The 17591-nt window shown below is 39.8% G+C and overlaps 1 protein-coding gene across 1 annotated transcript in view; it reads left to right on the forward strand.

The window, feature by feature from the left end:
• The window catches only part of mrc1a (mannose receptor, C type 1a), a 183401-nt gene that overhangs the window by 145083 nt on the left and 20727 nt on the right, over positions 1-17591 (forward strand). The window contains exons 25-29 of the mRNA XM_026263927.1: positions 63-228; positions 522-674; positions 952-1068; positions 1176-1337; positions 1438-1470. Coding sequence (XP_026119712.1) covers positions 63-228; positions 522-674; positions 952-1068; positions 1176-1337; positions 1438-1470 — 631 coding nt within the window. The remainder of the gene's footprint in view (positions 1-62; positions 229-521; positions 675-951; positions 1069-1175; positions 1338-1437; positions 1471-17591) is intronic.

A 17591-nucleotide genomic window follows, 5' to 3' on the forward strand; every position in this document is an offset into this window, starting at 1 on the left:
TAAATACGGGCTTCATAGAAAGTGTTACCAATTGTATTGTTATTATTTTGTATTTCATTTAGACAAGTGGCCGGTACCGCTGGGTGGACAACTGGCTTCTAAGCTACAGTAAATGGGCTACAGGAGAGCCCAAAAATAATTTAGCTTGTGTATACATTGACACGGATGGTGACTGGAAAACGGCTGCATGCAGCGACAAGTATTATTTCCTGTGCAAGCAATCCACAGGTATTTCATTCAGCCCCTTCTACAAGTAAAAAATAAAATTAAATAAATAAATAAAAGATTATCTTACAAATATTTTACTATGTAAAACAAATCTAATTCTAAGGGGGAAAAAAAAAATCGAATTTCATATTAGATTATATATATATATATATATATATATATATATATATATATATATATATATATATATATACTTTTTTTTTTAGTTGAATTTCTAATTCAAGATTTTTATATAATATAAAGATTTTAATATAACTGTTATAACTAACTAACTTCCTTTGACTGCCCCAAAGACATTGCTCCCACAGACCCACCTCAAATGCCAGGGAACTGCCCTGAGTCAAAGAAGCGTAAAACCTGGATCCCTTTTAGAGGACACTGTTATGCCTTCATGGCCTCTATGTCTGACAACTGGGCTCATGCCACAGTGGAATGCATGAGAATGGGTAGGCATTACGTACTTGTACAGGTGTAAAAGAGTACATTTATTTGTTTTATTGTTACACAATAGTTTTATATTTATGTAGGAATACTATCATTGAAAGTATGACTTTCTGTGAGAGTATGACTTATTTTTTCTTGGCAAACATAGTGAGGAATTGTTTTGAAAAAACAATTCAAGCTTTGAAAGTGACAAAAACATAAAAAAAAAAAATTGATTACCCACTGAACAGACCACTTTTATTATGCTTTTTGGTGACTGAAAAATGTATCTTATTTCAGGAGCATCACTGGTGAGTATCGAGGACCCAATAGAATCCATGTTTATTCATCGGAATGTAGAGATCATGCAGGATGGAATAAAATCATTCTGGATTGGCATGCACCGCAGCCATATGGGTTAGAAATGTATTTAATCTAAACAAACAATACTTAAAATTATCTCAGTAGAACCACCTTATGTGTATGTGTGTGTGTGTGTGTGTGTATGTGTATGTGTGTCACAGGTGAATGGATGTGGATTGATAATATGGTGGTAGATTACACAAACTGGAAACCCCGGATGCCCAGTGATTTTGATAGTTGTGTGGAAATCCAGTCAAACACTGGTATGTGGAGTACTGCAAACTGCAATTCTTACAAGCCTTATATTTGCAAGACTTCGAAAGGTTAGTTTTCCAATCAAATATACAAATGCAACGTATACATTCAGTTCACTATTAGAGGTTATCTTTCATAAACATGTACAAATATGTCTTTATGTTTCAGTTATACCACCAACAGAGAAACCATCAATACCACGTATGTAACACATCTATATTTCAAATACTGAAAAGAGTTAATAGTAATTGATTTGAATTAGGGCTGTCAAAAATTTTTAACATCAGTGCTTACTGTTTTATGTAATTACTCATTTTCCTGTTAAATTTTTTTACGTTCAAATTAATTCTGTCTGTTAACACCAACACACGTGTCTGTATGTAACACACACATCCTTGTAGATTACTTTTAGGGGGTTTCACACTGGTCATGTTTCTGAAACAGGGTGTGATTGATTCTATGTCCTCTGCAATGTTGTTATACTGATCTATATATTAGGGATGTCTATTTAACACATTATTCTAATTTAAAAAAAAATTAATGCAATTAATGCACCTGACCCATCCACACTCCAAGACCCACGTATGTCATCTTACATTTAGTAAGGTGTGTTTGACTTGAAGCGGCGAGTAATTCCAAAGCATACAGAGCTTTGATGTTATACTTTAGACACAATATTGTCTATTTTTGCTTAGTTTTGCCAACACAAATATTTATATTAAAGGCACAGCTGAACTTTTGTGCATCCATAATAATATTTCCACAACTGTAATAAAAAAATGAAAATAAAATAAAAACAAAATCCATATTCATAAAAAAACATATAATAACTAAGTCATAATTATTGTTATTATTATTATATTCTGTTCACCAAGGTACCAAGATTATTTGATCCAAAATACAACAAAAGCAAAAATATTGTGAAATATTTGTACTATTTAAAAGAACTGCTTTCTATTTGAATATATATTAAAATAAAATGTATTCCTCAGATTTTAAAGCTTAATTTTTAGCATCATTACTCCAGTCTTCAGTGTCACATGATCCTTAAGACATCATTACAATATTAAGATTTGCTGCTCGTCCAAGTGAAAGATATAATGCCAACATGTCAGAAAAAAAAGTAAAAATAAAAAAAAGGATCAAAATGACTTGTAAACTCAATCAGATGTAGCTAATCATCTCAATAACAAACAAGGCCATTTGACTTTTAGCTGTGATCAGCTGTGGTCATTTTGATTAGCTGATAATAAAAGAGCTTTGCTGGAGCATTTCAGTCTTCCGTAGAACAATTGAAGCAAACAATCAACTATGGGTGGCAAGTCACTGTCAAAAGATCTCCTGGGATAAATTGTGGAAAGGGACAAATTAAAAATTCAAAGGCTTTATCAATGCCTATAAGCAGAGTGAAGTGGAAGGTATTTGGTACAACAAAGACCCTCCCTGTACCTGGACAATATCCAGGTACAGGTCATATGTTAATACCAATGTAACACTCCCCAAGAAAGGCCACATGCAGTCACGACTGAGTTTTGCCAAAAAGCACCAAGAAGATTCTGTTGCGTGTGGACCAGTCACAAACACAATTATTTGTTATATTCAATAACTAATCCATAACACCCCTCACCCAAACAACAATGAGGGTCTATGGAGCCTCCCCCCGAAATGCAACTTACACCTCAAAAAGGCAGAACAGGCCTCTGCTTCCAGGGCAACCAAAGACAAATCATATGACAGCACTGGGTTTATTGCTCAAGAAATGCGGGCAAAGCAACTCTTACTCATTATCCTCATGAGAAAGACATGTAATGCCCATAGAAATGGACTGTTCTCTAATCAATTCAGATACAAACCTTTCTTTGAATTGACTCACATATCCTTGGGTCCTTGTGTATATTATTACTGTTTTTGCATATTGTATTTTGTATTGTATACTGTTTTACGCTGTAACGAGGACTGATCGGTTGTGGATTGAATCCATGTGCAGAGATTTATTAAGCACAACAACACAAACAAGAGATCAGATATCGTGGTCAATAATCAGGGAAAGGGTCACAAACAATAATCCAAAAGACAAGGTCAAAGGCAGGCAAAAGATATACACAAGCAAACAATCTGTGACTATGAAAAATGCTTGGTAGAGACAGGGTAAACTGGCAATACTTTGCAACATAATGCACAAACAACATGGCTTATAACAGATGCAAGCAGGAAGTAATGAGAGAAGAAGTAGCAGTGTTCAGTATTTGGGAGACGGCTCCCTCTGGCGGTTGAATGAATGGCGGATGTAAATGTTACAGAATCTCTCCCCCTATGAACACCTCTGTTCTCTGTGGCCGTCACCCTTGGTCTGGGTGCAGGACATTTAGGGTGTGCCTGGTGGAACTCCCGGGTCAACGACGGGTCTAGAATGTCCTTGGCCGCCACCCATGATCTCTCCTCTGGACCATAGCATTCCCAGTCTAGCAGGTATAGCAACCGGACCCCATGACGCCTGGAATTCAGAATCTCCTTTACCAAGTAAGCTGGAGCTCCATCAATGTAAAGAAGCAGAGGAGGTTCTCTCTCCTCAGTAGTGGGGCCGGAAGCAGGGTTGACCGATTTCAACAGAGATGCATGAAAAGAAGGAGAGATATGGTAATGAGCAGGAAGCTCTAGCCTGTAAATTACTAGACTAATCTGTCGTAAGATACTAAATGGGCCTACATACCGTGGGCTGAGCTTCCTGCTGGGGAGCTGCAACTGTAGATCCTAAATAGACAACCAGATCTTCTTGCCCGGCTGATAGCTGGGATGGGGGCCCCTCCTGTGGTCTGCCTTGATCCTCTGGGCTCTAATCGCCCTTTGCAGCCACACATGGGCACTGTCTCACACACATTCACTTTTTCTGACCCATTCGTCCACTGCAGGCACTTCAGAAGGTTCCCCAGACCAAGGGAACATGGGAGGCTGATAACCTAGAACACACTTGAAGGGGGTGAGTCCTGTAGATGAATGAGTGAGTGAGTTCTGTGCATATTCCCCCCCAAGGTAAAACGTCACTCCAACGTTGTTGTTCCCGACAACAATAAGATCTGAGATAACACCCCAATTCCTGATTTAATCTCTCGACCTGTCCATTAGCCTGGGGGTGATAGCCAGATGTTAAGTTAACATTAATGTCCAGTTGCTTGCAGAATGCTTTCCACACACAAGATGTAAATTGTGAACCCCTATCAGAAACTATATCCTCTGGTATTCCATAAACACAGAAAACATGGTGAAACAATGCTTGTGCAGTTTCCATAGCTGTGGGTTGGCTCCTTGGCAGGACAAGACGGCATGACTGGATATTCAAATACGTAACGTAATTGTTTGGAGAAGTAATCAAATGAGGTTCTTATACAATCATTCTGGTCCCAAACAGCTGATGCCCACTCGAGAGCTCTTCCCGTTAACAATGACATCATAAACTAGCACTTAGTCGAGTCTCTAAGAAACGCCTCAGGCTGGCTACCAAAATAGATAGCACTGACGAAAAAAAAAAAAAAAAAAAACCTGCATTTTTCAGTTGAACCATCAAACTTATCTGGTAGAGAAAATCTTACGGGATCAGGCCTGGTCGGTGGGATGGATTGAATGTAGCATGTTAGATGTTTTATTTTGCCGTTTGCAGAGAAGAGAGTTGGCCCTGGAACTCCTTTATCATCTTGCTCTGATAAGTGAACGCGGTCCTGTAGTTGTGTCAACTCTGCTTGATTCTGGTCAGGCGAAGTATTCTGTAACGAGGACTGACACGGTTGTGGGTTTGAATCCATGTGCAGAGTTTTGTTAAGCACAACAGCACAAACAGATGCAAACAGAGAGAAGATATCGTGGTCAATAAGCAGGCAATTGATTTAAATGCTAGAATATATTATATGTTGCTATGCATGCAACATGTTAGTCGAAGAATCTCTAATAGTTTTGCATTAGCACCCAAACCAGTTACATATGCAAAATATCATGCTCGAAGACAAAGAGTCATACACTTTCCCTTCAAATGTTCAAGACACCATTGGCTCTTTGATCTTGCAGAGGTGTGACCTGCATCGAACTTAAAGCCTTCACATTAGTGACCTGCCTAGCTTTTTGGGTTTTGGGGTTTTTGGCTTTTGTCTCTGCTCTCACCACCTTCCATCTTTCACTGGGCCTGCAGTCCTCAACTACAGCAAAGTCTTCACTTCCCATCTGGGAGAAAATTCTCCTGACCATCACAGAGTCAGAATAACGTCTTTTGGAATTCATCACTCTTCAAACCCAGAAGAACGTTATTGCGATTCCAACACCCGCACACTTTCATCTGAGACTGCATCTGGATGCTTGTTCAATGGCCAAGGCAATGCAAGTATCGTACGTTTAACTAAACGAACAGAGTTTAAGTATAAACTGTATACCCCGTTCTAAAATGGCGCTGATGGTTCTGTCACAACTTGTTAACCCTCAAGTGTTATTAAGGTACAAGATTTTGTTAACTTTTGTCACACTTTAACTGTGAATAAATAAAAAATTGAGTGAATTTGAGCAGTGTAAGTGGTTGCTATATAAAAAGTATCAAAAGTGCCCTTGCAGGAAAGCATGGAATTTACAAAAAATAAATAAATAAAAAACACACGCAAAGAGTCGATTTGATGATTCTATGTGATCTACGTAATCAAACAGACGATGAACACTATTAAAATCAATTATTATATGATGCAATCAAACTTATAGCAAAATTTGGTAGTTCTGTAAGTTGTTTCAGGGTTGGCATCATCTGAGGTCCTCTGAGGGGTTGGCATCATCTCTTCTCAGGTGTTCTGAATGCAGACTGAAGCTTGTGTAAATCCTAGCCCCTAGGGAAAAACAGAGAAACAAATAGAGACAACTAGCATTGCTGCTCTTCCAACAAAGCAAAACAGATTTTTTTAACCCAAGCTGAAGAAGGATAATGTGCATTTGATCAAATATAACTCAAAAACAAGATTATGATAGCATAACTTGAATGCTTGGCCAAAGAGAAGTGTCTTTAATCTAGATTTAAACAGAGGAAGGCTTTCTCAGGAAAGCTATCCCAGAGTTTGGGAGCCAAATGCATAAAATCTCTACCTCCTTTATGTTGCTACCCCACTGAAATGATTTAATACGTTGACATTCGAGTAGACACCGTAAGAACTACAAACAAAAAACAATACATTCAGATTATTTTATTTAATTGAGTCAGCACTCAAAGCTATTTTCATGGCAAAAATACAATTACAAAAATACAAATATCATATCAATACAATAAAAAATAAAACAAAACAAATAAACACAGCAAGTCATATTATATAAGATTTTTTTTAAATTAACACATGCTAAAAAAATCCAAAACCTTTTCAGGCATAATCTCATTAAATATGTCCGTAAGTGAAGTAACTTCATAAAAGAGAATTATGCTTGTAATAAGTCCAGGACAATCCAATAAAATGTTTAACAGATAAGGGTATTTTACAAAACATGCATAGAGTTGGATTTTCACCCTTAAGCAAAAACGCATGGGCCAAACTTGTGTGACCCATACGACATCTAGTGTAGACAACTTGATCAAGTCTATTTTTAAAATTGATAAAAAGTCTATTTGTAATTTCTGGATTAGTTCCATACAATTTATTATTCTTGTACATATTCCACTCTTCTTGCCACTTATTTAAAATATATTGATTAATAATCGGTCTCATATCTGAAAGAGGAATTTGACATTTATTAACTTCCTGATTAAGAGCATCCTTAGCAGCTGCATCAGCTCGTTCATTTCCTGAAAGTCCAACATGTCCTAGAACACAGCAAAAGATAATACTGAAGAACTGATTTAGTAGATAATCCAATTTTGTTAAGATGCAGCCCACTAAAGGATGATCAGTTTTTAAAGTGTCCAATGCTTGAAGACAAGATTTCGAGTCTGTAAAAATTATAGAATTTTTTTGTTGTGCATTTTCAATATGCTCCAAAGCTAAAAGTAAAGCACGTGCTTCAGCAGAAAAAAATTAGCACTGTTTTGGAATACGGATTCCATAGCGTTGATGTCCAGTCACCATTGCTGCTGTTACATGATTTTCCACCTTCGAACTATCTGTGAATATAGGTATGTGAAAAGGGAATTGGTTTCTTATGTCCAAATGTTGCTCAACAATACATAAGCCAAATACAAAACCTGACATTATATTATGCATCTCACAAATTAAAAAATCATTTACCTTATTACCCTTTTCAGTGAGGCGCACAAGTACAATATAAAAGGAAGAGAAAGAAGGCACAAACTGCAGGCTGAGTCTTTCACAAAGCAAACACACACACTTAAATAGCGGAAAGGTGTCGCTCTTTATGGCGTTCCAATTTGCTCATTAAGTTAACTTCATAATAAAAGTCTTTTAACTGCTCCATACAAAAAACTGTACAAAAGCACTGTCCATATCCACTAGGAATATAGGCATGTGGAAAATGGTGCAGCTCTACTTCCTTTACCTTTCCAAACTCAGGACGAGCACATGTGCCGGGAAGAGTCACTTTCTTAAAGTTGCTCAAATCCTTTTTCCAACACTCCCACCTTGGCTGCAGCTCAAAACTCAGTGGGTCATCCCAGCCTATACCCTGTCTGCATACTTCTTGTAGTATCTTCTTTCCACGGAGGATGTATGGAGCTAAGAACCCTAATGGGTCGTACAATGATGCAATCGTAGATAGGATTCCGCGCAGAGTTACTGGCAGCTCCTTGAGACAAACACCAAAATTAAAGCAGTCAAGTTCCACATTCCACTGAATCCCCAGTGTTCGCTCTATCAAGGATTCATCAAATGAAAGGTCTGGTTCTCTTATATCATTAGCACATTCTGAAGGAGGGATATTTTCCAAGACAGCTTTATCACTGGACACAAATTTGTAAAGTCCAATACCACCAGTAGCACAGAGTTCTCGGGCTTCTCGAGCAAGCTGAATTGCATTCTCAGTTGTCTGTACACTTGTAACACCATCATCTACATAAAAATTATTTATTGCAAAGTCAAAGCCCAAGGGATACTGATCTCGATTACCTTCAGCCAAATGCCTCAATCCATAACTCACATATCCTGGAGACGAAGACGCTCCAAAGAGATGAACTCTAATTCTGTATTCTTGAGGTTGTTCTTTGAAATCTCCATTTGTCCACCACAAGAGTCGCAGAAAATCTCTATCTGCCTTACACACATGGAACTGATAGAACATTTTCTCTACATAACATATTAAAGCAATAGGGTGTTGACGAAATCTGAGAAGAATACCAGTTAAATTGTTCATCAAGTCAGGTTCTTGAAGGAAATAATCATTTAAGCTGATTCCATTATACCTCGCAGAACAATCAAAAACAACTCTCAATTTGTCTGGTTTCTTAGGATGGTAAACACCGTGATGGGGAACATACCACTAGGGCTGTGAAGGGGGCTGATTTTTACCACCACGGTAGTCATGGACCAACAACCGCCGGTGGCGCGGTGTTGAAAAAAAAAATTTATATATATGTTAACGTATAAATGTATTAATGTCAAAATTTGCTCTTTAACGAAGGCAAGAAGTGAATTTATTCAGTTGCAGAATGACTGAACAGGAGACATTTCAGACACGTGCTCCACTTCACTTTGTCCGTGCTTCCTTTGTGCGAATCCTTTCATATCAAACTGCAAAATAAAGTGTGAAGTGACATTCAGTCAAGTATGGTGACCCATACTCAGAATTTGTGCTCTGCATTTAACCCATCCGAAGTGCACACACACAGAGCAGTGAACACACACTGTGAACACACACCCGGAGCAGTGGCCAGCCATTTATGCTGCGGCACCCGGGGAGCACTTTTCCGCCACCAAGCAAGCTCAGTAACTCCTCATCTGCACGAGCTCTCTTTGAAATAGGAATCGTTGCCATATTTCTTGTTACCATGTTTTATTTATCGCTGTCTTGTTTGTATTTGGCCAGTTTGGAGAAAGCCTCACCAAACCTGACCAGCCAGCATTTGCGATCACGAGAACTTGTGCAAACGCTGATGGGTGACATGAATGCAGATGACTCCAGATCGGCGATGTAGTATTTTCTTTCCCAACAAAATCCATCGCCCAACAGTAAATTAATTTGCTGAATGCATAAACTGTATTTTATTGCGCTCAAATCTGCAAATCTAAAGGAAACACTGTGTTTGAGGTAATTTGTTAATTACTATAGACTATTACAGTTATTACACTTATATACAAAACTTTGTATTATGCTTGCTATAGAGTTTGTGCACTACCGCCGGTGGCAGTAGACAACCGCGGTAGCAACAGACCACCGCGGTGACGCGGTTGTCAGGGCAACAGTCACAGCCCTACATACCACTTGTTGCCTTCACTCTCAACATCTTTAACTTCCTCTGCCTCTCCCCTTTCGATAACATCCTCCTTAAATTTCAAATAATGCTCCCTGTAACTTTGATCCTTTAATGATTTAAAGACGGCACAAACTGCAGGCTGAGTCCATCACAAAGCACACACACACACTTAAATAGCGGAAAGGTGTCGGTCTTTATAGGGTTCCAATTTGCTCATTAAGTTAACTTCATAATAAAAGTCCTTTAACTGCTTCATACAAAAAAAGGTCAATGCAATAAAGACTTCATATATTTGATTTAACAAATTCGTTACAACAGTTCATTATACTTTATGCCGTGTTTCCATTGAAATTACCCGGAACAATTGTACCAGGAACTATTTTCCCCCCAGACCTGTTACTTTCTGCGTTTCCACCTAGGTCTAAAGTACCGTGGAGATTAGGCAAATAGTCTGGTGACATAGGTCTGCACGTGTTTCTCAATACAAATTATGCAAATTTCATCCTCTGTAGTTCAGACTCTGCACATTCGACTCGGGAGTGTGATGTCCGCGTTGGCGCAAATTCGGTAATTCTGCAAACAGCAGCGTACTTGTTAACACCAGTCAGCTCACCTTAGCTACTGCAATTTTCCTCACTGTATATTTACAATAAAACTAAAAAGGCTATGAAATACCACTGCCTGCTTTCGTTTTTCATTTAAAGATAATAATAGCTGCGGAAATGTACTTAGTTAAGGGAATATATATATACAGCCATTACAATGAAACTAAATATTATATCAATTGCCTCTTTTTATTTTTATTTTAACATATAGATAAATTGAATACAGGCCATATCTGTTAGATTTACCCAAAACTAAATATATTTGATGTTTAACCACTAAAGAGACATCAGAGCCAGCGGTGAATGCCAAAAGGACTAGCTGAGTAGAGACTGCTTTAGGCAGATATATGATCTCTGAGCTCCTGCTGATCGCGTGGAGCTGACCGCCTCCAAAATCTGTGAAAACACATTTTTAAATAGCCGCTGTCTTTATAAAAAAAACGCAGATTTGAGTTTTAAAAAACTACATTCTCACCTGAAATACTTTTAAAATTGCATTTTTTAATGACACAGTAACAGTTATATTTTGAAAATGATCTGAATAAATGTTTGAAATCACAATGCTGCGTGAACTCAACCAATCAGCATGTATAGTGCCCAAGAATTCCGGAACTTTAAAAAAAGTACTACCTCACCAGCAGGGACCTTCTGGACCTTCCGGTGGAAACGTGGCTTTAGTGGACTTTGCTATCCTAGGTACTACCAAAAGTACAGAGTTTTGTGACCTTAAGTTGCGTTATTGATTGTAGACTGGTAGACGACTAGTTATATAGTCGTAATATAGGTATGTATTAATATTTTGTAACTGATGTGGGACTTAATAGGTAACCAACTGTAAAATTAGGGTATGATCATATTTTCTTGAACTGGTAAGGACTCTAGCCAATGCATTTTGGACTGTTTCTTGTTTTTGAGGACGCAGGACAACCACCTAGCAGTGCATTACAATAGTCCAGTCTAAAGGAAACAAAAGAAAAAAAAAAAATATTAAAAATATAAAGGATACTAAAGCGAAAAGGAAACGTGTTGTAGCTTGGCAATGTTTCTAAGAGGAAAGAATGCTGTTTTTGTAACATGGGAAATATGATTTTCAATGTGATTTTCAAAAGACATGTTGCTGTCTAATAGAACACCCAGATTTTTTAACAGTACATCCATCTAGTTGCAAATTGTAATCCAAGAGATTTTGTGTACTTTTTTTTTTTTTTTTTGGTTCAATAAGTAATATCTCTGTCTTATCAAAATTTAATAGAATCAAATTATTGATCATCCAATCTTTTACATTTGTTACACACTCTAGTTAACTTAGGTAATTTAGAAGTTTCATCTTGTTGATGTCACATGGAGGTTAGGGATGAACTCAGGTGCAGACAGAATCCACTACACAGGGTTTATTTGAGATAAAAAGGGAAAACAAAACCCACGAGGGGGCAAATAACTTGACAAGACTATGACTGGAAACAAACAATAAAACAAGAAATTCTTCGATCTGGTATTAACACTACAGGAAAAAAACAATCAACAGGTCTCACAACATTAAGTCAAGGTGTAACAATGAACTGCGCAAGACAGTGAACACAAGGGGATAGAAATAGGGAGACTAATGAAGACATAACAGGTGACACAGGTAAAGCAATAATGACAAAACTAGGATAACAAAGGGGCGAGGCAAGGAAGCGAGACAACACAAGCACATGGCCCAAAGACAAGGCCATGTGCTTGCACACAAAACACGGGCCTGTCATGATCCTGCCTCAAGACTACAAAAAAATCAAGGACACGAAGGCAGAATCATGACAGTTGAGATATATAGTTGAGTATTATCAGCATAACAGTGGAAACTAATCCCATATTTTCTAATAATATTATCAAGGGGCAACATGTATATTGAAGATAGCAGAGGACCTAGGGCAGATCCTTGTGGCACTCCATCTTTACTGGTAATAATTGAGAAGAATCCCCATTTAAATAAAACACAGTGATAGTGATCGGACAGATAGGCTCGAAACCATCTTAACGCCTGCCCTTGAATACCTGTATAATTTTGTAATCAGTCTATGAGTCTATAAAACGATGCAGTTCAATAAGATACATCCTTGGTCTAATGCAAGAAGCCAGTCATTTGTAATTTTAACAAGTGTAGTTTCTGTGCTATGTTGTGCCTAAAACCTGACTGAAATTTTTATAGAGATAATTTTTTATAACAGCTAAGAGAACAACTGGGCAGACACAATTAATTGAAAAAAAATTAGACATAAAATGGAAGATTTGAAATGGGTCTGTAATTTCCCAGTTTACTAAAATCTAGTGGTGGTAACCACCAGCTTGAATGTTTTTGGGACGTGACCTAAAAATTACATGAATTAATCATATTGAGAAGCATTTCTTCTGCTACAGGTAACAACTTTTTCAGCAGTGGTGGACAGTAGCTTAACTTCGTTACTGTACTTAAGTACATTTTTCAAGCATCTGTACTTTACTGGAGTAGTTTTATTTTGGGTAACATTTACTTCACTACATTCCAAAGCATAGGATCATATTTTTTACTTCACAACATTTCATAAAACATATCTTTAATCCTTAGAATATATCACATGCTCCGACATGCAGAAGCGGTGTCTGATTCAAAAATAAACTGATTATTTTCAATGAACCTTTTAAATCAGTTCGCAGATCGCACCAAAAGATTCATTCTCGAATTAGAACCAGTGCGTGTCTCCAGTGAATTGAATTCACAAGGGAGATCCTTTGAGCATGTGACTGATGCTGCTAAAAGTAGGGATGCATCGATCCGAATAAAGCACCAAACATATTTCAAGTGTTATGATGCTGCTTCATAGTTCCATGTGATGTACAGATTAATATTGAAATCATTAAATTCAAGTTCACATAAATTCTTCATTCCACTGCAGCTGTCCGTCATCCTCCATTGAGCAATCAAACTGTGTTTCGCATTCGGTTAAAGTCAAAATAATGAAACTCTCTTCAAGAGCACACTGAATCGTTTGAACTGAAATTGTTTACTTTTTTAACATGGCCAACAATCCTTTTGTGTCGAAATATAACAAAATCCCGGAGTAATTAATTTACTCAAACAGTATACTGACTGAATCTGCTGTGAAGAGAGAACTGAAGATGAACACAAGCAGAGCAGCTTGTGTGTTGTACTAACTTTTCTATGTGGACTCGGAGGGCTGCACAGCCTGCACACTGTGGCTCCATGTTATTTTAAGCTCATTAAATTCATGTTCATATAAATTATTCTTTCCACTGCGGCTCTCTGTCATCCTTTATTCAGCAATCAAACTGTGTGTCGCGTTCAGTTACAGTCAAAACAATGAAACTCCCTTCAAGAGCACACTGAATCGTTTGAACCGGTTTGCATCTCCAGTAAGCATTAATCCATAAATAATTAACTTTTTTAACATGGCCAACAATCCTTTTGTGTCGAAATAATCCAATATCCCGGAGTAATGAATTTACTCAAACAGTATACTGACTGAACTGCTGTGAAGAGAGAACTGAAGATGAACACCAGCAGAGCAGCTTTTGTGTTGTACTAACTTTTCTATGTGGACTCGGAGGGTTGCGCAGCCTGTACACTGTGACTCCATGTTGTTTTAAGCTCATCATTCTGCACACAGGATGTGCATAAGCGCACTCTGCCGCTCTACCCACATAGCAAATGTCTTCTGGCCCAGATCCGGGCCACACAATGATTTTTCCCTCGGCCCAAGAACCACAAAGAATTACGGCCCTGAAGTGGCCCAGAACTGGATTAAAGACTCGGGCCATAACCGGCTGGCATCTCAGCCAGTTAATCAGCCTTAGCTGGCCCTGAACTAGGCCAAAACAGGTTTTATGATTGGTGCCAATTATTTATTATATCAGCCTTAAGTAAACCAGAATTCCTAAATCTGAGCCACACCTGAGACTTATATAGCCCAAACCCAACCCAGACAGCAAGCAGTGTCGGCCCAGAAACAGAATTTTTTTTTTAAATTATTGGTATTATTACCTTGTATATTACTATGATCGAAATTATTCATTTTGTGATATGCTTTAATGTAGACACAAACTATGCCAATAAAGTACATTAAACTAAATAGAAAATCAGACTTAAAACCCACTCATCATGTAACTCTGCAATAAAAAAACTTATTGCATTGGTTTTTCTATTTATTTTTATAAAGAACAAATCAACCAATAAAGAGTGAGTTTATAAGGTATACAGTCTATAAGAGAAACATAACAGATAGACACATGTAACTTAATCATAAAGTTGTACCACAGTCGTTAAATTGACGATGCATTGCAGTCCTCTCAGGCAGAATATAATAGAATCGTGAGGAGCAGGGATTAATTTAAGTTGTTAAACGCTGAAAATACTATGCCGATCCACTCCCTCAAGGCACGCATTTCTCATTCAAAACACGCATCACCGGAAACACGGCATCAGCAAGAGCCAATGAGTGTTTGATATCGCTGCCGTAAAACTTGTTGTAAAACTTCTTAACAGCACATTTTTAAATAGTTACTATAGCTACACATGAAGGAGATACATATCGCAAACGAATGCAGTTTGAATTTGGATCTGTTCCTCACACCAAACATCTGTGACTATCGTGTTCAGTGAGACACAGGTGAGAGTAGATCCAATTGCAGATGTATTTATTAGGATAATCCAAATCGTGGTCGAAACAAGCCAAGGTCAAAACCAAACAAGCAGTCCAAAATAAATAAACAAATAAACAAAAGAGGAAAGGGAACTGGAACGGGAACTCTGAGGATGAGAAGACAAAGGAGAATTTCGGAGGATGAGAAAACAAAGGAGAATCTCGGAGGATGAGAAGGCTGAAACATGAAAGGTAAGGCCTCCATACAAACAACAGGAAAAGACTGGTTTTTTTAGGGAGGCTAATGACAATAAATTGACTGCGCCTGGTGCAATTAACAGGAGTGCAATTACTGTGATGACAGGACAAGACTAGTGCCTACGGTGAAGTGCCTAAGGGGAAGTGAGCCCAGTAGTGGACACCCAGGGAAACAGAGACTAGACAGCTTGACATTACCCCCTCCTCCACGGAGCAGCTGCCAGATGCTCCACCCGAACCCAAGGGAAAACCAAAAACACAAAGAGACCAGGAGGGAGGTGGAGCGGCGGAGGACCAGGGGGAGGGACGGAGGGCCAGGTAAAATGGGGAAAACAGAGACAAGAGGACCAGGTAGAATGGGGAAACAGAGACAAGAGAAGTGCAACACAAAACAAGGAGTCCAGGAGGGCGGTGGACCGGCGGAGGATCAGGGGGAGGGACGGAGGGCCAGGTCCTTAGAGGGAAACAGAACGAAAAACACAGACAAGAAACCCAGGAGGGAGGTGGACCGGCGGAGGATCAGAGGGAGGGACGGAGGGCCAGGTCCTTAGAGGGAAACAGAACGAAAGACACAGACAAGAAACCCAGGAGGGAGGTGGACCGGCGGAGGATCAGGGGGAGGGACGGAGGGCCAGGTCCATAGGAGGAAAACAGACAGAAGAACAAAAAAAACAAACACAAAAACACCAAGTCCAAGAAGGACATCATGTGACGCCCACCAGGGCACAGCAGAAGACCACCACATCCGTGCGATCAAAGCAGACATCCCCCAGGGCGGAGCAGAAGACCACCACATCTGTGCGGCCGAAACAGACGCCCCCCAGGGTGGAGCAGAAGACCACCATATCTGTGCGGTCAAAGCAGACGTCTCCCAGGGCGGAGCAGAAGACCACCACATCCGTGCGGCCGAACCAGACGCCCCCCCGGGCGGAGAAGAAGACCACCACATCCGTGCGGTCCAAACAGACGCCCCCCAGGGCGGAGCAAAAGACCACCACATCCGTGTGTTCGAATGGACAGGAGGACAACTCTGATTGGGCAAGTCCGAAACAAAGAACATGAACAAGTTAAGGGTAGCCTCCGTGGCCACAACAGGATCAGTCGGATGCTCAGAGAGTTTGACTGAGACGTGACAAGGCTCTGGAAGTTCCACAGAGGCGAGAGAGACTCTGGTAGATCAGCCGATACGTGGAGAGGCTCTGGTAGTTCATCAGAGATGTGGAGAGGCTCTGATAGTTTAGCAGAAACGTGGGGAGGCTCTGGTAGTTCATCAGAGACGTGGAGAGGCTCCGATAGTTCAACAGAGAAATGACGAGACTCTGGTACTCTCATGGTGTTTCTACTGGGTTCCAGAAGATCAATGCTGACTTGACTCTGCTCATGAAGATTATTGGTGACTTGCATTTGTTCATGAAAATCATTGGTGACTTGTATTCGTTCATGAAGATCAATGGTGACTTGCCTTTGTTCATGAAGATCACTGGTGACTTGAATTCTCCCATGAAGAACCCTGATGACTTGACTCGATCCTTGAAGATCACCAGTGACTTGACTCTGTCCTTGAAGACCACCGGTGACTTGACTCTGTCCTTGAAGATCACCAGTGACTTGACTCTGAAAGGTCAACAGTAACTAGCCTTGACTCTGGTGACTAGTCGTGACTCTGGAAGGTCAAAGGTGACTAGTCTTGACTCTTGAAAGTCAACAGTGACTAGCCCTGACTCTGGAAGGTCAAAGGTGACTAACCCTGACTCTGGAAAGTGGGCGGTGACTAACCCTGACTCTGGAGGGTCCACGAGCACCTGACCCGAGTCAGGAGCGTCAATCAGAACCTGACTCAACTTTGTAAAGTCAACTTGTACCTGACTCGACTCTGGAAGGTCAACAGGAACTAGCCCTGACTCTGGAAGGTCAACGGTGACTGACCCTGACTCTGGAAGGTCAACAGGAACCTGACTCAACTCTGGAAAGTCAACTGGCACCTGACTTGACTCCGATGCCGGATCTCCTCCCGACCACTCACTCCTGAGCGACCTCCCCTGGTCCCACGGAACACGACCAGGCGGGTATCCTCAAAACCATTTCCTCTATCTCAGTGGCTGGGGAGGAAGTATCAAAACACATACTGCTGGATTTCAAGTGCCGGAGTCTTTCTGTGATGATCGTGTTCATTGAGACACAGGAGAGAGTAGATCCAATTTCAGATGTATTTATTAGGATAATCCAAATCGTGGTCGAAACAAGTCAAGGTCAAAACCAAACAAGCAGTCCAAAATAACTAAACAAATAAACAAAAGAGCAAACAGGAAAGGGAACGGGAACGGGAACGGGAACTCGGAGGACGAGAAGACAATGAGAATCTCGGAGGACGAGAAAACAAAGGAGAATCTCGGAGGACGAGAAGGCTGAAAGCGGTGCTGGCTCGGCAGACTTGCGCCTCCTCTCCTCTCCCCTCTCTGTCCGCAATGGTGA

The sequence above is a fragment of the Carassius auratus genome, unplaced genomic scaffold, assembly GCF_003368295.1.
Source record: "Carassius auratus strain Wakin unplaced genomic scaffold, ASM336829v1 scaf_tig00216727, whole genome shotgun sequence".
Classification (NCBI taxonomy): Eukaryota; Metazoa; Chordata; class Actinopteri; order Cypriniformes; family Cyprinidae; genus Carassius; species Carassius auratus.